The sequence below is a fragment of the Chiloscyllium punctatum genome, chromosome 48 (assembly GCF_047496795.1).
Source record: "Chiloscyllium punctatum isolate Juve2018m chromosome 48, sChiPun1.3, whole genome shotgun sequence".
NCBI lineage: Eukaryota > Metazoa > Chordata > Chondrichthyes > Orectolobiformes > Hemiscylliidae > Chiloscyllium > Chiloscyllium punctatum.
The window spans coordinates 22,003,074-22,026,478 of NC_092786.1; the positions used below are offsets into that span (position 1 = coordinate 22,003,074).

Here is a 23,405-nt window from a genome sequence, read left to right on the forward strand (position 1 = left end):
AATCAGTCTGGGAGAAATAAGGAATAACAAAGAGAAGAAGTACTTGGTAGGGGTAATCTATAGGTCCCCAAACAGTAGGTCCACAGTGGGGCATAGTATAAACCAGGAAAGAAATACAGCAATGATCATGGGTGATTTTAACAGGCACATAGATTGGAGGGATCAAATTGGCCAGGGTAGCCTGGAGGCAGAGTTCATTGAATGTATTAGAGATTGTTTCTTGGAGCAGTATGTTGTGGAACTGACGAGGGAGCAGGTTATTCTGGATTTGGTATTGTGTAGTGAGGAGAGATTAACTGATGACATTATAGTTAAGGGTCCTCTAGGGAGTAGTGACCATAGTATGGTAGAATTCAAAATTCAATTGGGCGGTGAGAAAGTGGAGTCCCACATTAGTGTTCTGCAATTAAACAAGGGAAATTACATAGGCATGAGGTCAGATTTGGCCCAAGTAGATTGGGCAGGAAGGTGAAATGGTAAGACAGCAGATGGGCAGTGGCAGTTGTTTAAGGAGCTACTCAATTCCTCACAACTAAAATATATCCCAATGAGGAAGAAAGATGGTTATGTGGGGAGGGGGTTCAAAATCATCCATGGTGAAACATTGGAGGTCAAGGACAATGTGAAGTCAAAAGCTGATGTGAACCATATTGCAAGGGCCAGAGGCAGGCTGGAAGATTGGGAAACTTTCGAACATAAGCAATAAATAAAAAATAAAAAGAGCTAAAGTAAATTACAAAATAAAACTAACAGAAAATATCAAAAATGATAGCAAAAGCTTTTATAGGTATATAAAAGGGAAGAGAATCGCTAAGATGAATGTAGCTCCGTTGGAAGATGAAACTGGAGAGTTAATAGTGGGGAACACTGACCTGGCAGAGATGCTAAATCAATACTTTATCTCAGTTTTCACCGGTGGAACTCCTGTTCAAACAGGCAAATCATAGACAGTAGAAAGGATAGAACTTGGAACAATCAACATCGATAGGGAAAAGGTATTTGGCAAACTATTAGGATTGAAGGCAGACAAGTCCCTTGCACTGATAGCCTACATCTGAGGGTGTTGAAGGAAGTAGCAGTGGAGGTAGTGGATCCATTGGTTACAATATTCCAAAATTCCCTGGACACAGGAAAGGTTCCATGGATTTGAAAATGCTAACGTAGCACCCTTATTCAAAAAGGGAGGGAGGCAATAAGTGGGAAATTACAGAGAAGTTAGTTTAACATCTGGTGTTGGGGAAGTGTTAGAATCAATTATCAAAGAAGTGATATCAGGACATTTGGAAAGTCAAAACACAATCCATCAGGGTAGGCCTGGTTTTATGAAGGGCAAATTATATTTGACTAAATTGCGGGAGTTCTTCAAAGATGTAACAAGCAAAGTGGATAATGGGGATTCTGTAGATGTAATATGCCTGGACTTCTAGAAGGTGTTTGATAAGGTGCTGCACAAAAGGTTAAAGGAATTAGGGGTAATTTATTAGCTTGGATAGGTGACTGGCTGAGAGAGGGTCAGGGTAAATGGGGTTTTTTTGATGACAAGAAGTAACTATTGGGGCACCACAGGGTTCAGTCTTTGGGCCCCAGCTATTTACAATATACATTAATGACATAGATACAGGGATGGGAGGCTCTGAAGCCAAATTTGCAGATGGCACAAAAATAAGCTGGATGGTAAATTACAGTGAGGAAATAAGAACCTTGCAAATGAACCTTGTGAACGAGATCGGCTAACAGTATTTCGTTTGGATATCGATTATTTAGTTAATCAATTAAATGCCTTTGCTCTGGGGCTCGGAGATTTTAAACTCTGCTCCCCGTTCAGGAGACTAGCAGCAGCACACAGCGCACGAGACCTCACCCCAACAGTACCCCGGAACCCCATCTCTCGCCCACAACCCGCACACCCTCCCCCAGACCCCGTTTCCACCCCCAAACAACCCTGTCCTCCGAACTCCGTCCAACTCCACCCACAATCCCGTCATCCAACCCCACCCCCCCCACAACTCCATCCAACACCGATCCCTGTCCAACACCACCCCCCACCCCCCGCCCCCAGAACCCTGTCCAACACCCCCCCGCCCCCACCCCCAGAACCCTGTCCAACACCCCCCCGCCCCCACCCCCAGAACCCTGTCCAACAACACCAACCCCCCCCCACCAGAACCCTGTCCAACACCCCCCCCCCCACCCCCAGAACCCTGTCCAACACCCCCCCCCACCCCCAGAACCCTGTCCAACACCCCCCCCCCCCACCCCCAGAACCCTGTCCAACACCACCCCCCCACCCCCAGAACTCTGTCCAACACCCCCCCCCACCCCCAGAACCCTGTCCAACACCACCCCCCACCCCCAGAACCCTGTCCAACACCCCCCGCCCACCCCCAGAACCCTGTCCAACACCACCCCCCGCCCCCAGAACTCTGTCCAACACCCCCCCCCACCCCCAGAACCCTGTCCAACACCACCCCCCGCCCCCAGAACTCTGTCCAACACCACCCCCCGCCCCCAGAACCCTGTCCAACACCACCCCCCGCCCCCAGAACCCTGTCCAACACCACCCCCCACCCCCAGAACCCTGTCCAACACCACCCCCCGCCCCCAGAACCCTGTCCAACAACACCAACCCCCCCCCACCAGAACACTGTCCAACACCCCCCGCCCCCAGAACACTGTCCAACACCCCCCGCCACCAGAACACTGTCCAACACCCCCCGCCCCCAGAACACTGTCCAACACCCCCCCCCACCAGAACACTGTCCAACACCCCCCCCCACCAGAACACTGTCCAACACCCCCCCCCACCAGAACACTGTCCAACACCCCCCGCCCCCAGAACACTGTCCAACACCCCCCCCCCCCAGAACACTGTCCAACACCACACCCACCAGAACACTGTCCAACACCACCCCCACCAGAACACTGTCCAACACCCCCCGCCCCCAGAACACTGTCCAACACCCCCCCCCACCAGAACACTGTCCAACACCCCCCGCCCCCAGAACACTGTCCAACACCACACCCACCAGAACACTGTCCAACACCACCCCCACCAGAACACTGTCCAACACCCCCCCCACCAGAACACTGTCCAACACCCCCCGCCAACCCCCAGAACACTGTCCAACACCGCCCCACCACCCCCAGAACCCTGTCCAAAACCACCCCCCACCAACCACCAGAACCCTGTCCAATTCCGCCCCCCGACCCCCAGAACCCTGTCCAAAACCACACATCCGCCCCCAGAACCCTGTCCAAAACCACACATCCGCCCCCAGAACCCTGTCCAGCACTGCCCCCCCTGCCCCCAGACCGCTGTCCAACACCATCCCCCCCCGAGAACCATGTCCAACACTACCCCCCGCCAGCCCCCAGAACCCTGTCCAACAACGCCCCCCCGCGCCCAGAACCCTGTCCAACACTGCCCCCCCCGCCCCCAGAACCCTGTCCAACACTGCCCCCCGCCCCCAGAACAAAGGGGTGAACCCTAAACCCCCCTTCCTCAGATAATCTGACCAACAATGTCCTGGACAGGGCAAAGGTAGAATCTGTCAAAAGGCTGCAGCAAAAAGTTGTGTGTGTCAGCAGTCTTGTTGGTGTACGGGCCGGCTGCCCCAGGGGCGGTCAGGGACGGTGTTGGACAGGGTTCTGGGCGCGGGGGGGGGGGTGGTGTTGGACAGGGTTCTGGGGGCTGGCGGGGGGTGGTGTTGGACAGGGTTCTGGGGACAGGGGGGTGGTGTTGGACAGGGTTCTGGGGACAGGGGGGATGGTGTTGGACAGGGTTCTGGGGACAGGGGGGTGGTGTTGGACAGGGTTCTGGGGGCAGGCAGGGGGTGTCCAGAACACTGTCCAACACCACCCCCCCCACCCCCAGAACCCTGTCCAACACCGTCCCTGACCGCCCCTGGGGCAGCCGGCCCGTACACCAACAAGACTGCTGACACACACAACTTTTTGCTGCAACCTTTTGACAGATTCTACCTTTGCCCTGTCCAGGACAATGTTGGTCAGATTATCTGGGGAAGGGGGGTTTAGGGTTCACCCCTTTGTAGAACTGGAGAGAAAGTATGGGGAGAGAGAGAGGGTGGAAGGCCAGTCATTTGAAGATGGTGCCTGTTGTTTAATCACTGTAAGCAAAAGACCCGATCACTATTGTAAACACGTCTTTGATGTAATGTTTCTATCAGGACCTCGAGATCTCCTTTGGATAATCCAATATTCGGATAATTGATATTCAGATAATTGAGATGCTCCTGTAGATAGGTTAGGAGAGTGGGCCAAATGTGGCAGTTGGAGTTTAATGTGGATAAGTGTGAGGACATGCAGTTTGGTCAGGAAAATGGAAAGGCGATCTATTATCTAAATGGGGAGAGACTTGGGGGTGTAGAGGGATCCAACTATCCTTGTTCATGAGTCACAGAAAACTAGCACACAGGTACTGTAACCATAAAGAAAGCAAATGGAATGTTGTCTTTTACGGTTAAAGGAATAGGTAATATTGAAATATAAGGGAATATTGTTGCAACTATACAAGGAATTGATGAGACCGCACATGGAGTATTGTGCACAGTTTTGGTCCCCTTATTTGAGGAAAGATGTAGTGGCATTGGAGGCCGTTCAGAGGAGGGTCACTAGACTAATCCCAGAGATGAGGGGTTTGTCATATGAAGAGAGATTGAACTGTTCAGGCCGATACTCTCTTGAATTTAGAAGAATGAGGGGAGATCAAATTGAGGCATTCAAGATGATTAATGGTGTGGATAAAATAGATGGGTCCACTTGTGGGGCATTCCAGGATGAAGGGTCATAGTCTTCGGATAAGCAAATTTAAAACAGAGTTTAGGAGAAACAACTTCTCCCAAAGAGTTGTGAATCTGTGGAAATCACCATCCCAAAGTCCAGTGGATGCCGGGACAGTGAGTTAATTTAAGGAGGGGTTAGACAGATTTTTAATTGGTAATGGGTTGAAGGAGTACAGAGAGAAGGCAGGAAAATGGGGGTGAGGAGCATATCAGCCATGATCGAATGGCAGCACAGACTCAATGGGCCGAATGGCCTAATTCTGCTCCTCTATCTTATGAATGTATGTGTCAGCAGTGTCTTGGTGGGCCGAAGGGTCTGTTCCTGTGCTGCTCTGTTCTTTTGTTCATTTTCTTTGTTGAAACCATTCGAGTGTAGAAGCCAGAGGGAATGTGGTAGTGATGGTAGGTGACAGCGTAGAGCAGAAAATGTGTTGCTGGAAAAGCGCAGCAGGTCAGGCAGCATCCAAGGAACAGGAGAATTGACGTTTTGGGCATAAGCCCTTCTTCAGGAATCAGATTGCTCAAGAAGGGCTTATGCCCGAAATGTCGATTCTCCTGCTCCTTGGATGCTGCCTGACCTGCTGCGCTTTTCCAGCAACACATTTTTCAGCTCTGATCTCCAGCATCTGCAGTCCTCACTTTCTCCTTGACAGTGTAGAGCAGGATATTTCCACTGTTCTCTGTCACTAACAGAGAGAGTCCAAATGGTAGTGTTGTCTGTCTGATCTCAGGGTGTAGAATATCTGCTCAGGGCTAGAAAGGAACTTGCAGTGGAACGGGGAGGATGCGGTGGACATGGCCCATACAGGTCTGAATGCCACGGGGAAAGATGGCCTGCATAGAGACTATTAGGAGGTGGAACTAAATTAGAAAGCGCACCTCAAAGTTTACAAGGTCTGGATTCTTTTGCAACAAAATCTCTCTACCTATCCCACCAATATTTTTACTCCTGGCTCGATTCAGATGTCAATATGGAGACTCTCGATGAAGTAAGACATCGATTTGCAATCTGTTCCTGACTTTTTATCCCTTGAGCTGAGTGTAAATTGTAAAATGTAAATTGGTGTAGGCTATTAGTGAGATGAGTGCGGATTTTGAGTCTGGGGTTCGTTTAGTCAAGCAGCAAGCAACCCACCACCCCACGCTCCCCAAGTTAATTCAGACTGGAGAGGCTCATTGATAGTCTTCCTGTCCCAATGCTAAGTAAACCCCTCAAACAGGCAATTAATGCCCACTTGTCCGGACTTGTCCTACCTGCCTATCTTCTTTTCCACCTATCCACTCCACCCTCTCCTCCCTGACCTATCACCTTCATCCCCTCCCCCACTCACCTATTGTACTCTATGCTACTTTCTCCCCACCCTCACCCTCCTCTAACTTATCTCTCCACGCTTCAGGCTCACTGCCTTTATTCCTGATGAAGGGCTTTTGCCCGAAATGTAGATTTCGCTGCTCGTTGGATGCTGCCTGAACTGCTGTGCTCTTCCAGCACCACTAATCCAGAATCTGGTTTCCAGCATCTGCAGTCCTTGTTTTTACCTCGTTGATTTTAACCCTCCTGCAAATCCTCTTGCAAGGATGCCTGCCTTGAAGAAGTTTGCCTCCTCTCTCTACAAGAACCTCAGGGAGTCCCTCTCCCACTGCAACTCCCAGGTCATTTCCTCTGCCCTGAAGCTCTTCAACCATGTCATGAAACAAACTCGCTACCACAGCCACATTTGCTTCCTCAGTGCCTGCCTCCATAACCAACTCATCCCACACGGATTCCGGACCACCTTTAAACTAGCAGAGTTCGGACCCGAACAGGACAAACAGTACAGACTACAGATTCAAAAACACCAGCAACAGTTCTCCTTCAAGATCCTCCGCTCCACGCTTGCAGCAATGTGCCGTCACCTAACCTCTCTACAGTCAGCCCTGCCTCAGCTGAGGGCCACACTCTCTCAGAATTGCAAAGGACCCACTCTGTACTACATCCTCAGGAGAATTCATACTCTCAACAAACAGTATTTCAATTCCATCTCAAACATCAAAAACTGTAAGTACAGCAAACCTTTATCCACCCACCTCCATAACCAGTGCTCCTCAAACATTCCAGAAGATTCCCTTGGCCTCGGAATTTACTCAGACGCCATTAGCCATGCGGCTGATGCAGCTGCCATCCCCACGCTGATTGATGATGTCACTTCCGCCCCCATCATGGCCACTCCCACAACCACTTCCACCCCTCACAATTCCTCATGCATCACACGTGACGTCACTTCCGCCCTTCACATCATCGCTGATGCCACATGCTCAGTGACTTCTGCCACCCCTACTGCCATGGTCACCACCACTTCTGCCCCCACCAGCGCCACTCACCTGCATTCTGCTGACATGCCCCCCACAGACCCCACTGTCACTATCCCCACACCCCAGAACCCCGAGGGCAACATTACCCCTGCTCATGACTCCACCCCCATTCCCCCCACCACCACACCCACTCCAGTTACTGGCTCCGACCCCACTCCCAGCTCCACACCCACACCAGATCCCAGCTCCCGGCCTTGCCGAGTTTTCACCATCCCCCCAGACCTCCCCCTCACTGAGGACGAACGATCAGTCCTCAGCAAAGGACTCACCTTCATCCCCCTCCGTCCACGCATCAATGAATTTAATACACGCCATGACGTCGAACAATTCTTCCGTCACCTCCGCCTCCGAGCTTACTTTCACAATCAGGACTCCCGCCCACCTTCCGAGGACCCCTTCGCCCACCTCCAACACACTGCATCCACCTGGACACCCCGCGCTGGCCTATTACCTGCCCTCGACCTCTTCATTTCCAACTGCCGACGGGACATTAACCGCCTCAACCTGTCTACCCGCTTCCCCCACTCCAACCTCTCACCCTCACAACACGCAGCCCTCCAATCCCTCTGCTCCAATCCCAATCTCACCATCAAGCCAGCAGATAAAGGGGGCACAGTGGTAGTCTGGCGCACTGACCTCTACACCGCTGAAGCCAAACGCCAACTCGAGGACACCTCTTCCTACTGCTCCCTCAACCATGACCCCACCCCCCATCACCAAACCATCATCTCCCAGACCATACAGAACCTCATCACCTCAGGAGATCTCCCACCCATAGCTTCCAACCTCATAGTCCGGGAACCCCGCACTGCCCAGTTCTATCTCCTTCCCAAGATCCACAAGCCTGATCACCCTGGCCGACCCATTGTCTCAGCCTGCTCCTGCCCCAATGAACTCATCTCTACCTACCTTGACACTGTCCTATCCCCCCTAGTCCAGGAATTCACCACATACATTTGAGACACTACCCACGCCCTCCACCTCCTCCAAGACTTCCGTTTCCCTGGTCCCCAACGCCTCATCTTCACCATGGATATCCAATCCCTCTACACCTCCATCTGCCATGACCAGGGCCTCCAAGCCCTCCGTTTTTTCCTCTCCAGATGTCCCCAACAGTACCCTTCCACTGACACTCTCATTCGTTTGGCCGAACTGGTCCTCACCCTTAACAATTTCTCCTTTGAATTCTCCCACTTCCTCCAGACCAAAGGGGTAGCCATGGGCACACGTATGGGCCCCAGCTATGCCTGTCTCTTTGTTGGCTACGTAGAGCAGTTGATCTTCCGTAATTACACCGGCACCACTCCCCACCTCTTCCTCCGTTACATTGATGACTGCATTGGCGCCACCTCGTGCTCCCGCAAGGAGGTTCAGCAATTCATCAACTTCACCAACACATTCCACCCTGACCTTAAATTTACCTGGACCATCTCTGACACCTCCCTCCCCTTCCTGGACCTCTCCATCTCCATTAATGACGACCGACTTGACACTGACATTTTTTACAAACCCACCGACTCCCACAGCTACCTGGATTACACCTCTTCCCACCCTACCTCTTGCAAAAATGCCATCCCATATTCCCAATTTCTCCGCCTCCGCCGTATCTGCTCCCAGGAGGACCAGTTCCACCACTGAACACACCAGATGGCCTCCTTCTTTAGAGACCACAATTTCCCTTCCCACGTGGTTAAAGATGCCCTCCAACACAACTCGTCCACATCCCGCACCTCCGCCCTCAGACCCCACCCCTCCAACCATAACAAGGACAGAATGCCCCTGGTGCTCACCTTCCACCCTACCAACCTTCATATAAACCAAATCATCCGCCAACATTTCTGCCACCTCCAAAAAGACCCCACCACCAGGGATATATTTCCCTCCCCACCCCTTTCCGCCTTCCGCAAAGACCGTTCCCTCCGTGACTACCTGGTCAGATCCACGCCCCCCCTACAATCAACCCCACCAATCCTGGCACCTTCCCCTGCCACCGCAGGAACTGTAAAACCTGCGCCCACACCTCCTCCTTCACCTCGATCCAAGGCCCTAAAGGAGCCTTCCACATCCATCAAAGTTTTACCTGCACATCCACTAATGTCATTTATTGTGTCCGTTGCTCCCGATTGGGGAGACTGGGCGCCTCCTAGCAGAGCGCTTTAGGGAACATCTCCGGGACACTCGCACCAATCAATGACACCGCCCCGTAGCCCAACAATTCAACTTCCCCTCCCACTCTGCAGAGGACATGGAGGTCCTGGGCCTCCTTCACCGCCACTCCCTCACCACCAGACACCTGGAGGAAAAGTGCCTCATCTTCCGCCTCGGAACACTTCAACCCCAGGGCATCAATGTGGACTTCAACAGTTTCCTCATTTCCCCTTCCCCCACCTCACCCTAGTTCCAAACTTCCAGCTCAGCACTGTCCCCATGACTTGTCCGGACTTGTCCGACCTGCCTATCTCCTTTTCCACCTCTCCACTCCACCCTCTCCTCCCAGACCTATCACCTTCATCCCCTCCCCCACTCACCCATTGTACTCTATGCTACTTTCTCCCCACCCCCACCCTCCTCTAGCTTATCTCTCCATGCTTCAGGCTCACTGCCTTTATTCCTGATGAAGGGCTTTTGCCCGAAACGTTGATTTCGCTGCTCCTTGGATGCTGCCTGAACTGCTGTGCTCTTCCAGCACCACTAATCCAGAATCTGTCTGTGCTCTCTCTACCCAAGTGTAAACCAAATATTAATCCAGCTCTTGCTCTGATATAGTCATTGCTTTTGGTCAGAGTTTATTCCACTTGCCTTGCATAGGTTTGACAACCAGAAGAAACAGACTTAAGATCATTGGTAAAAGAACTAAGGGACAGAATGCAAGAGCTACCTTCAACCAATGGGTCATTCAGATTGGGAACGGAAGTGAACAGTTCAAAAATAATATTCAAATCATTAGAAAAGGAGAAAAGAAAATGGCAGGGCCGACCTGAAACATTAGGAGAATTGGATCGCCCTTTCACAGAGCTGGTATGAAAGGCTAAATAGCTTCCTTTTATAATGTTCTGGTTTATGTAGACAAGGATATAATCTCTTTGAATTTCTTACCTCATCTGAAGATTTGTTATTCTTGAATGTGTTTTCCACCTAAGTCCTCACGGTCTAAATCAAGTGGGTTATTCCCAGAGAATGAAGATCATTTAGCCTTCATTCTCACTGGGACAGAGCTGTGAACTTTGGTCACCAAGTTGGATAAAGTGAGTAAGTACTGAGTACTTTGACTGAAAATAACTTCATTGAGACCACACCATAGCATCAGTACCACACAATGGAGAATTGGATTATGAGGTGAGAGTTTTCTGTTTGGATGAAAGATTAACAACTTGAAATGTTAGTTCTTTCTGTCCACACATGTTGCCAGAGTATTTATGCATTTTTCTGGTTTTGTATCAGATTTTCAGCACTTATAGTCTGTTGTTTTCATATCTAAGAATGATTTTAGCTGCCTGAAAATTGGGAGTCATATAGTTATACAGCATGGAAACAGACACTTCAACCCAACTTGTTCATGCCAAGCAGATATCCTAAATTAATCTCGTCCCATTTTCCAGCTCTTGATCCATACCCCTTTAAATCCTTCCTATCATTTACCCATCCAGATGCCTTTTAAATGTTGTAATTGTGTGCTTAATCTAGGTTAGAAGTTCGGCACAACATCGTGGGCCGAAGGGCCTGTTCTGTGCTGTATTGTTCTATGTTCTATGTTCTATGTACCAGCCTCCACCACTTTCTCTGGCAGCTCATCCCATACACACACCACCCTCTGTGTGAAAAGGTTGCCCTTTGGAACCCTTTCAAATCTTTTCCCTCTCACTATAAACCTATGTCCTCTGGGTTTGGACTCCCCCCACCCTGGAGAAAAGACCATGGCTATTCACCTTATCCATGTCCCTCATGATTCTTATAAACCTCTATAAGGTCACCCCTCAGCCTCTGACCCTCCAAGGAAAATAATCCCAGCCTGTTCAACCACTCCCTATAGCTTAAATCTTCCAACCCCGGCAATATTCTTGTTAATCTTTTCTGAACCCTTTCAAGTTTAACAACATATTTCCTGTAGCAGGGAGACCAGAATTGCATGCAGTATTCCAATAATGACCTAGGCAACATCCTGTACAGCCACAACATGACCTCCCAACTTCTATACTCAATACTCTGACCAATAAAGGAAAGCATACCAAATGTCTCCTTCACTGTCTCATCTACCTGTGACTCCACTTTCGAGGAGCTATGAGCCTGAATGCCAAGGTCTCTTTGTTTGACAACACTTGCCAAGACTGCCCACTCAGCGTGTAGGACCTGCCCTGATTTGTCTTATCAAAATTGAACACCTCACATTAGTCTAAATTAAACTCCACTTGCCACTCCTCAGCCTGTTGGCCCATATCCCATCGTACTCTGAGATGACCTTTTTCACTGTCCACTCCACCTCCAATTTTGGTGTCATCTGCAAACTTACGAACTTTGCCTTCTACATTCACATCCAAATTATTTACATAAATGACGAAAAGCAGTGGACCCAGCACCAATCATTGCGGCACACCACTTGTCACAGGCCTCCAGTCCAGTCCAATCCTTTGCCACCAGCCTCTGCCTCCTACCTTTAAGCCAATGTTGTATCCAATTGGTTAGGTCTGCCTGATCCAAAGGCACTGATTTCTCCCCCCAACTTTTTTCATTGTGTCAGTGAATTACATTCCACAGTGAGAGTGGGGGCCCCGTGATACTACCCAGTTTTGCAGTCAGTAATGATAAACAGCAAAAAGATCTAATGAACTGTGCATTTTCTTTCCTCCCAGATCCAACAATTTCTACCTGGCCATGACTCTGTTCATGCTTTTCTTGTGTATGCTACCAACTGTCTTTGCTATCGCGAGATATCGACCCTCCCCAAGCTGTGGGCCATTTAGGTAACAGCCTTTTGAGAAAAAGGTTTTCACATAAAGGCTCTTATTTGTCAATGATAGAACAGGAAACCCTGTTCGTTGAGAGCCATTACCGCAATGTTCATCCTGATCTTGTTCTCCTTCTTAAACAGTGGTCAAGATAAAATTTATGACATTATATCAGAGACGATAGTCAATGATTTCCCTGCCTGGTTTAACACCATGATGAGTTATGTCACCAGCCCTGTGGTGGCTCTTCCTGCACTCCTGCTGCTTTTGTAAGTACAAACTTGGCTCTGTGAGACTATATTTATGGCTCTTACATGTTGTAAACTTTGCAATCATTATTGTCCTTTGTGTGCAAGTACAATGGGAATGTCTTACCATTAAAAAGCTCCTGGAAAAGATGAGAGGGATGAGTGAGGTACTTGTTATTTCTACCATTTGATATTTCGGCAGAGAGAGGCAATGACAAAATTGCATTTTTTTTCACACGTTTTGGTGTTGTGGAAATGTCATTAGACTAGTAATCCAGAACTTCAGGCTAGTGATTTACCACGTGGTTGCTCAGTAGTTAGCACTGCTGCCTCACAACACCAGAGACCCGGGTTTGATTCAACCCTCAGGTGACTGTCTGTCTGTGTGGAGTTTGCACATTCTCCTTGGAAGATGTGTGTTTCTGTCAGATGCTCCAGTTTCTTCCAACAGTCCAAACAAAGTGTAGGATCTGTGGATTAGCCATGGGAAGTGCAGGATTACGGGGATACGGTGAGATGCTCTTTGGAGGGTTGATACAGGATTCGATGGGCCTCTTCTTGTACTGCAGGGATTCAATGCTTCTGGGAACATTAGTTCAAATCCCACCATGGGAGATGGTAAAATTTGAGTTGAATAAAAATCTGAATTAAAAGGCAAATGGAGTTTAATAGTGACCATACTGTTGTTAACAAAAAACTGATTCCTTAGGGAAGGAAATCTGCCATTAGATTAGATTAGATCAGAAGAGATTAGATTATTTAGTGTGGAAACAGGCCCTTCAGCCCAACAAGTCCACACCACCCCGCTGAAGCGCAACCCACCCATACCCCTACATTTACCCCTTACCTAACACTATGGGCAATTTAGCATGGCCAATTCACCTGACCTGCACATCTTTGGACTGTGGGAGGAAACCGGAGCACCCGGAGGAAACCCACGCAGACACGGGGAGAACTCCACACAGTCATTCTTACCTGACCTGGCCTGGCCTATAAGTATCTCTAGACCCCATAGTAATGGAATTGATTTTTTTTTATTTTAGCAGTGCCTTCCACAAAGGGCAATGCAAATCTCCTGTTCATTTTTTTTAAATTTAACCCCCACACTCCCGTCTAACTGTGGTAGTGCTTATTCTTTCCCCCAGCACCCATGGTGTGTGTGTGCAGGTGTGAGACACAGTGAGAGACACAAGGTGTACGAATCTTTATTCAATTTCCACCACCAGGAAGATAGGAAAACACCCGAGTAGCCAGTGACAAGCACTGCCCTTCACATCAAAGGGCAATGCTGTGTGATCAAACAGTGAAGGGGAGGGCAGGGACTAAATCAAAATAGAGTTGGAGGGGGAAATAATACACTCCACTCCCTGCGGCGCCCACCTCTCCCTGAACAACTCCAGGGTGTTGGTGGACACCGTGTGCTCCTCCTCCAAGGACACCTGGAATTGATTCTTAACTGTGATTCCACGGGATTGTAGAATTACAGAATCATTACGGTGCAGAACGAGGCCATTTGGCCCATCATGTTTGCCTCCACTGATTCCACGGAATCTTTTACATCTACCTGAGAGGACAGATAGAAGCTCATTTTAATGTCTCATTTGAAAGAAGGCAGTATCGCTGGTATAGTGCTGCGTCGCTGCTGCTGCTGCTTGGGATTGTCAGCCTAGACATGATTCAAGCTTTTGGAGTGGGATTGGAGAATGTTGTCCACTCCAAGTACAATGGTTCGCCGTCAGTGGTGAACTGGATGACATTATACAATGGTGTCCAGAGATTTTGTCAGCATTAATCCACTCTGTCACTGTCACTTCATTGGTCATGCAGTATCCTTCCTTTTCAGTTACACAAACATGGTTTCCACCACAAGTTCATGTAAAGGATCCCATAAAACTATTTCAAAAAAGGGGGTTGTTCTGTTATGAGCTCAACCAACAAGCAGACTATCTGGTCACATTTACCTTTCTGTTTGTGGGATCTGACTGGATCTAAATTAGTTACTGCATTTTCTGCATGACAACAATGACTGTGCTTTGAGAGTACTTTGCTGTGTCAGTGAAATGCTGCCTTCTTTCTTCTCCCTTAAAACTGTTCAGTAGAAGATCTTGATGGACACAGCCAATGCTTCCTGTGGCCAAAAGCTTGGTTAAATACAGCTCAGATGTACTGCAGACTGGCAGAGCTAACCCTTACATAGTGTACTGATGTATGCAACATTGGAAAGATGTTATTAACATGGATATTTTCAGCTCATGTTATGGATCTGTTAACTGGGCCTTTTTCTTCTAGTATGTTGATATACTATCTCCAGTCAATTGCACGCTCACTGAAGTTTACCAACAATCAGCTCAGGATGCAGCTCCAAGTTGTACGTATCAGCTTTGACCTTTTGAGACTTTCAAGATTTTGCACAGTTGTGAACCCTATTAGAACAGAGAACAGATGTCAATGTTTGTGTCTTTTCTATCTGCAGGAAAGAACAGAGGATAAAAAGAAAGTATTCCAGATGGCAGTTGGTAGGAGAACTTCTCAGTTCATATCTAGATATCCTATCCAGATCTCCTAAATTAATCTAGTCCCAAATGCTATAATCTGGTTGGCATGGATGAGTTGGACTGAAGAGGCTGTTTCTGTGCTGTCCATCTCTATAACTCTAACAAATCTATCACTTCATGCTATTTATTAAAGGCAGCAGACATTCCATTGTACAGATTCATAGAGTCATACAACATGGAAACAGACCCTTTGGTCCAATTTAGTTAGAGTGGTGCTGGAAAAGCACAGCAGGTCAGGCAGCATCCGAAGAGCAGGAGAATCGATGTTTCAGGCAAAAGCCCTTCATCATTCCAAACGTTAATTTTCCCACTCCTGGGATGCTGCCTGACCTGCTGTGCTTTTCAAGCACCACTCTAATCTTGACTCTGACCTCCAGCATCTGCAGTCCTCACCTTTATCTTTTGGTCCAATTTGTCCGCGCTGACTGAATTTCCCAAACTAAACTCATCCCACTTGCCTGTGATTGGTCTATATCCCTCTAAAGCTTTCCTATTTATGTACCTGTCCAAATATCTTTGAAATGTTGTAACTGTGCCTGCATCTATTGCCTTCTCTAGCACTTCATTCCACATGCAAGCCACCCTCTATGTGAAAATATTACCCCTCAGGTGCCGTTTAAATCTTTCTCCTCTCACCTTAAAAATAGACCACTTAGTTTTGAACTCTCCCACACTACGGAAAAGACCTTTGCTAGTCACCTTATCTATGCCCCTTGTGATTTTAAAAACTTCTACAAGTTGCAGCCTATCCAGCCTCTCCTTCTAACTGAAACCCTCCAGTCGCTGTGTTTATATTTTCCATCAAACTTGTTATTAATGCTGAAGCAGTCAGATAATGTTGGAAGAACTAAGCAGGTCTGGCAGCATGTGTGGAAAGAGAAACAGAGTTAACATTTCAACTCTGGTATGACTCTCCCTCAGGACATTGGTCACTATTGGTTGAAACATTAACTGTGTTTCTCTCTTCACTGCCAGAGGCTGCCAGACCTGCTGAGTTTCTCCAGCGTTCACTGTGTTTGTTTCAGATTTCCAGCAGCCGCAGTATTGGGCTTTTAGTTGACTGTTGTCGGTGTCGATGTGACTTTGTGTATTGAGTTACTCTGGAACCTGAATGATGTACAGTTGAGAGATAATGCTGTAGATAACTTCCTGCGTATTCAGGGAAGTGAAACCTTGGATCAATGCAATGTCAGGAAAAGTAAAAGTCAGACCTGGACCAGTGTTAGTGGCAAAGTGTAAGATGTGTTTGGGGTGGCATGATGGCTCCCAGCACTAGGGACCCGGGTTCGATTCCAGCCTCAGGTGACTGTCTGTGTGGAGTTTGCACATTCTCCCCGTGTCTGTGTGGGTTTCCTCCCACAGTCCAAAGATGTGCAGGTCAGGTGAATTGGCCAGGCTAAATTGCCCGTTGCGTTCAGGGATGTGTAGGTTAGGTGCATTAGTCGGGGTAAATGTAGAGTAATAGGGTAGGGGAATGGATTTGGGTGGGATACTGTTCGGAGGGTTGTTGTGGACTTGTTGAGCCGAATGGCCTGTTTCCATGCAGTAGGGATTCTAATTCAAAAAAATCCTGTGCACCCAAGTGAGAGCCTTATTCATCCAAAGGGAAGTTGGAGATTTGGAAGGATCCTATTTCAGACCCATGTTTATTATGAAGAATCTAGAATCATCTGTCTGGAGATGCCCAATTAAAAAAGGAAGAAAATGAGTCCATTCTCCCCCTCCATTTTCTTCCTGGCCTTGGGAACATGTTGACATTTGTTAGAATATCAGCACCTCTTCCACACTTCAGGGCTGGATATCCTTGGAGGGAGGGAGAATGAAGTTGCAAAACTTTGACTCGACAGACGTGACCCCTTTAAAAATGGTTCCCACCCATTTCAAGGAAACGGGGGAGTGGATGAGGGGGGAGTGAGAGAGATTCTGGCTCACCACAGACAGCTAGCAGCACGTGGTATCGGAGGTTGGAAGCTGCTGAGGGTAGCAGGCCGGAATGCCTATCTCCATTTACCAGGACACCAGCCCAGTGTTAATGAAGAATGACCAACCCTCCAGCTCCCATCTCAATCTAACAGTCATTTGAATACGATTCAAGCACCTTAAACTGACTCTGCCAAGTACTGAGGGAGCATTGCATTGTCAGAGGTTCAATGTTCGAATGCGGTGTTAAACCAAGGATCCATCTGCCTGTCCAGGTGAACACACAATATCCCATAACATTATTTTAAAGAATAGTTAACTCTATTAACACTTAGGGGAGGCGATGTCCTAGTGGTGTTATCACTGGACTGTTACTTCAGAGACCCAGGATGTTATGGGGAACCAAATTCAAATCCTACCACGGCAGATGGTGGAACTTAAATTTAATTTTAAAAATGTGTCTGGAATTAAGAGTCGACTGATGAACATGAATCCGCTGTTGGTTGTCAGAAAAAACCCATGTGTATCACTAACGTCCTTTAGGGAAGGAAACTGCCATCCTTACCTGGTCTGGCCTCCATGTGACTCTAGACCCACAGCAATGTGGTTGACTCTTGATTGCTCTCTGGACAATAAATACTGGCCTGTGAATGAATTTAAAAAGTCCCAGCCACCTCACAGAAAAACAGGGTGGAGGTGGGTACTGCAGTTGCTGGAGATCAGTCAAGATTGGAAAAGCCCAGCTGATCAGGCAGCATCCGAGGAGCAAGAAAATCGACGTTTGGTTCAAAAGCCTTTCATCAGGAATGAGGCCTCACAGAATCTAATCTAACAGAAAAACAGAAGTTATATGGAATATGGATGTTTGTCGGTGATGCTCAGATACCAGAAACCGAATTCTTGATTCATAATAAAGACTCTTATTTGACAGGGGTCTTGCATTTTGGGGATCATTTAGCTCAGTTGGCTGGATTACTGGTTTGCAAAGAGCAACCCTCTATGGTTCAGCAATCCGACAAGTTTCCTTCCCTATAGGACGTTGGTGATACACATGGGTTTTTTCTGACATTCACTTAGTTAGAAAATTGTGTCAAGCATTTGTTGGAATTTTGGATCCAAGCTTTTGAGCGCACAAAGGTTTGCACATATTACATATTGTGGCATGATGTAACAGAACAGTGCTGTACTTGTTATATCCAGGGCAATTGGATTTAACTGAGTAAATATCAGGTAGCAATGTCATTGCTAAAGGGTTTCCTTATCTTCCTTTCCCAGCGCGATTCCAACATTTGGAAGATGGTGACAAGAAAACAGAACGTGAGAGTGAGGTGGGCAGCCAGGAGTCTTCACTTCAGTCATCACCTCGGAGGAATGGGAGTGTTGCGAATGTTGACTCCCCGGTCAGTGCAGGGAGTCGCATTCCGAGTATTTCACAACAGCTGGCTCATGTGGATGTCCCTCGGATTCCCAGCCTCACTCAAACTCCAACAGCAGCAACTTCACGACACAAGCGTGAGCATGCCTTCCCAAGGTCAGAGCACTTTGAGTCCTCTGTTTCTAACTTTACTAACAGCTCTGATTCAATATGCATTAAGAAAAGAAGTCCACCTGCTGAAATGTCTCTCGCTGAGCTTCCTTATAAACCCAGTATTGTTATTGTTGGAACTGCTTGAGAAAAGAGTGAGCCACCATTCTGATCTCTCAGCTTGAGCTGCATTCACTAGACATCCACACTGAAGAAGGGTGTGGTAAATTTTTCCCTGTCTCTCTTTCTCATTTTCCTTGGATTTCTTATTGAGTGTGCAAGAGGATACACAGTAGAGATTCACTGGGCTGGTACTGGGAATTGTAGGACACTTGTATATGAGAAGAGATTGGTATGATTGTCCTGTATTCACTATACTTTAGAAGTATTGAGAGGGGACCTGATTGAAGCATATTAAATTCTAACAAGGCTGGATAGACCAGAAGGGTCTTTTCTCCTGGTTGAAGAGTCTTGAATGAGGAGTCATGGTCTTAGGATATGGAATTGATCATTTTGGACTGAGATGAGGAAACATTTCTTCATTTAGAGGGTGTTCAATCTATGGAATTTGCTACCACAGGAGGCTATGGAAGTTGGGTCACTGAGTACATTCAAGAAAGAGATCTATAGGTAAAAAGCTTAACAAAGACATGAATGGGTATGGAGAGAAAATGTGAACATGTCGTTGAAATAGAAGATCAGCCATGATTATACCGGGTGGTGAAGCAGGTTCATCAGGCCCTAGTGGCCTGTTCCTGTTCCTGGTTTCCATGTTTCTGTTATGTTGCAAAGGGCCATGGTTTTCTCAGACCAGTGTCTCCATCATCACCAAATCTCATGAATCCCTAAAATGGCTGCCCCACACTATAAACAGGTAAGACTACACTTTCAGGTCAGCCTCCATTTCACTAATCAGGCCATTATCTTTCCTCAAAGGGACTTGGTGCCTTCAATAATGTGGGGATTCATCTTGTCCAGAACCAATGGGAATTATTTCCTATTGGTAAACTTTAACTGAGTTAATCTGAAGGTCTCTGTCACTACAGTTTGCAACATGTGTCCTTAAAGGAAAGGAGTTGAAATGGTAAGACATTTCACTTGATTTAAAGAAGCACACAGATCGAAGTGTTTTGTATTTTATTATAATATATGACCAGTTAATAATGCAGAAGGTCAGACTGTTTGTGTGTGGGATGAGCTGGCTGTGATCCGTAACCTTAAAAGTACTTTTCAGTTTGTGACAGAGGAAAATATTCCTGTAACGAGACAATTGGAAAAGAGAAAGGCCTACTCCCCACATCTGAGCATTGACTGTTCAACTAACAGGGAGATCAGTAAACATCCAATAGATTAAAAATGTCAGATTACAGACAGCCAGGTTAATGGTCAGATTTGAATATTAAGCTCCCCATTTTGTAAAATCATGTTTATCTGCATCTTTTTTTCTTTAACAAGGGCAGGGTGAGAGAGAATTTGAAAACTCCAGTACAAGAAAATAAGTCTTTTAGATTATAAAAGTTATATTGTTTGAAGCTACTTCCATAAGCCTTTCATACAGCCTTAAAATGTTATGCTAAATAACTTTTCATGTTAAATGACTAAATATTATGAGTATTTGTAAGAAGGCCTATGGTGTATTAGCGTTCATTAGCAGAGGGATTGAATTCAAGAGTCGTGAGGTGATGTTGCAGCTGTATAGGACCTTGGTAAGGCCACATTTGGAGTATGGTGTGCAGTTCTGGTCGCCTCACTTTAGGAAAGATGTGGAAGCTTTGGAGAGGGTGCAGAGGAGATTTACCAGGATGTTGCCTGGAATGGAGAATAGGTCCTACGAGGATAGGTTGAGAGTGCTTGGCCTTTTCTCATTGGAACAGTGAAGGATGAGGGGTGACTTGATAGAGGTTTATAAGATGATCGGGGAATAGATAGAGTAGACAAGCAGAAACCTTTTCCCCGGGTACAACAGAGTGTTACAAGGGGACATAAATTTAAGGTGAAGGGTGGAAGGGGGGATGTCAGGGGTGGGTTCTTTACCCAGAGAGTGGTGGGGGCATGGAATGTGCTGCCTGTGGGAGTGGCAGAGTCAGAATCATTGGTGAACTTTAAGCGGCAATTGGATAGGTACATGGATGGGTGCTTAAGCTAGGACAAATGTTCGGGACAACATCGTGGCTGAAGGGCCTGTTCTGTGCTGTATTGTTCTATGTTCTATGTTCTGTGTTCTATTTCCAGTTTTCCTCTGTGTGTGTGCTGGTCATAAGGCCAGTATTTATGATCTGCCAGCTGTTTGGAAGCCTAATGTCCTTTGGAGAAGGAGATTTGCCCTCCTTACATAGTCTGGACAATGCTGTGTGTCTGGAGTCACACAATGTGGTTGACTCTGAACTGCCCTCTGGAAGGTTGTAGTCAGTCATTCAGTTCAAGGCCACTTTGTGCAGTGATACCCACATCATATGAAAGAACAAAAGAAAACAAACATTTAGCATATAAATGATGAGAAAGATGATTCATTGGAGGAAATAAATATTTCATGCAGTCATGACCAGCATAAAATTTTGTTTTGGTTCAAATTTGGCCCACGTCACTGAATCACTTCTGCAAACATACAGTGATTTACAGCTATAGGAAGGTACTAGGCAACAATTTCATTGTCATACCTTATTGTCTGGGCTTTCAGTGAATAGCACACAAAGGGAAATAGCATCAGTGTCAACAAATTGTTCAGTAATTTTCCTTTCACTATCCCTTCTATGAAACAGCAATGCAGGGTGAAAACTGCTATAGGCAGGTGGCACAGAGACATTAACCATGGAATCTCCACTCCTTTACACTCCAACCCTGATCTTTTTCTTAAAGAAGTTCAAAAGAAACCATTGCCAGTTTTGCACCACTGCCCAAAGTGGATTCAGTCCTTGTGGTAATGCCCAGCCTTTATTTCCTTGGCACCAGCTTGCAATCGCCTATCCATTGCAGAGCCCAGCTGATTCGTCATTCTCCTGAGTTCAGAGCACAGAGTGACAAATGGTGTGTGTCCATTCATTTAGTGCAGTCCTCCCATCATAGAATAAGGTATGTGTCTGTTTCTGTCACCATGTTGAAATTGTGATAATTAATATAACATCTTTGTGACCTCTCTGATTTCAGTACAATTATGACAGGTGAACCCCAGTGACGATGACTGACTGTTCAATAATGCCTTTGTTCATCATGACCTTAACCTCTCTCTCTGTAGTTGACCTTATTCAAATTGAGAACACTGGTTTGAGACCTGTATTGCTCTTCCTCAAACTGAATTTGAAATTCTATCATATTGTGATTGCTATCCCCTAGACACTTCTTAACTACAAGATCTCTTACCAATCCTACTTCATAATGGCAACACAGTGGTTAGCACTGCTGCCTCACAGCATTCTGGACCTGGGTTCGATTCCTGCCTCAGGCGACTGACTGTGTGGAGTTTGCACATTCTCCCTGTGTCTGCCTGGGTTTCCTCTGGGTGCTCCGGTTTCCTCCCACAGTCCAAAGACATGCAGAGTAGGTGAATTGGCCATGCTAAATTTCCCATAGAGTCTAGGGATGTGTAGGTTAGGTGGATTACCCATGGTAAATGCAGGGTTACAAGGATTGGGTAGGATAGGGTAAGCATTGGGTCTGGGTTGGGTTGCTGTTTAGAGGGTTGGTGTGGATTCAATGGGCTGAAAGGCCTGCTTCCACATTGTTGGGATTCTCTGATTCTGTGACACGTTACTGGATCTGAAAAGCCTGTTCCTGTGTAAATTCTGCAATGTACTGCTCTAAAAGACATTTCCTAATACAGTTTACAAATTCACATTAGCCTTGCCCATCTGAAATGTCCTGTCAACGTTCAGATTAGATCACCCATGAAAATCGACATGTCTTTCTTACCCACCTCCATTATTTCTTGATTTATACTTTGTCCCACAGTTAGGAGAATGTTTGGGTGGGGGGGGGGGGGGGTTCTATAGGCACCTCCTACCCTTAACCTCTTACCCTTGCTATTCCTTATTTCCTGCCAAAATGATTTCACATCATGATCTATTGCACCTATATCACTATTCACCACTATTCTGAATCCTACTTCTATTAACATAACATGTCCGCCTCCTTTTCCTTTGTGTCTATTCTGTCCTAGTCCTGCCCCCCCCTCCCCCCCCCTCCCCCCTCCCCCCTGCCCCCCCCTCCCCCCCCCTCCCCCCCCCCCCCCCTCCCCCCCCCTCCCCCCTCCCCCCCCCCCGCAACTATAGCTTTCAGTCATTTTCCTTTAATTTGGCTTATACAGGCAACTGATCTATCTTGTTACAAAGGCTGTATGCATTTACATATAAAGCCTTAAGTTTTATCTTTTTACCATTATTACAGACCTTCAAAAGCTGGTGTTGGAATCAGAGACACAGGTTTAACTTAGGGTTGAATTTTCCCTTAGCATTAATGGCATGCCTGGCAAGACATGATATGATCCTGTCCAATAACCCTGTTTTAATATTTTGGCCTACATTATCCTAATATTAAAACGATCTGCCATTTGAATATCATTAATGTTGATACTCAGATGGAATTACCACCAGATGGAGCACTGCCCAGTCCTCACCAATTTGAGTTGGTCTCCATTTCCTTATTAACACTTTGCCTTTCAAGTAATAGGCCTGCATTCTCTAGAATTTTGAACGTTATGGGGTGATCTGATCAAAGTCTTCCAGATATTTACAGAGAAGGACAGGCTGATAAAGATAAATTATTTCCAGTCGCTGGAGATTCTAGAACGAGCGGCAAAGTCTGAGAATTAGGGCCAGACCATTCGGGGCAGATGTTAGGAAACACCTCTACACACAAAGGGTGGGAGAGGTTTGGAACTCTCTTCCATTGATGCCACTGGATGCTGGATGAGTTGTTAACTTTAAATGCGAGATTGATAAAAGTTTGTTAAACAAAGGTATTAAGGGATATCGGCCAAAGGCAGGTATGTGGAGTTAGACCACAGATCATTCATGATTTCATTGAATGATAGAACAGGCTCGAAGGGCTGAATAGCCTACTCCCAT

General features: G+C 46.9%; 1 protein-coding gene across 1 annotated transcript in view; it reads left to right on the plus strand.

The window, feature by feature from the left end:
* LOC140468773 (transmembrane channel-like protein 3) overlaps positions 1-23,405 on the plus strand; it is a 132,728-nt gene that overhangs the window by 100,803 nt on the left and 8,520 nt on the right. Inside the window, exons 17-21 of the mRNA XM_072564798.1 lie at positions 12,002-12,112; positions 12,241-12,366; positions 14,635-14,713; positions 14,819-14,861; positions 18,096-18,351. Coding sequence (XP_072420899.1) covers positions 12,002-12,112; positions 12,241-12,366; positions 14,635-14,713; positions 14,819-14,861; positions 18,096-18,351 — 615 coding nt within the window. The remainder of the gene's footprint in view (positions 1-12,001; positions 12,113-12,240; positions 12,367-14,634; positions 14,714-14,818; positions 14,862-18,095; positions 18,352-23,405) is intronic.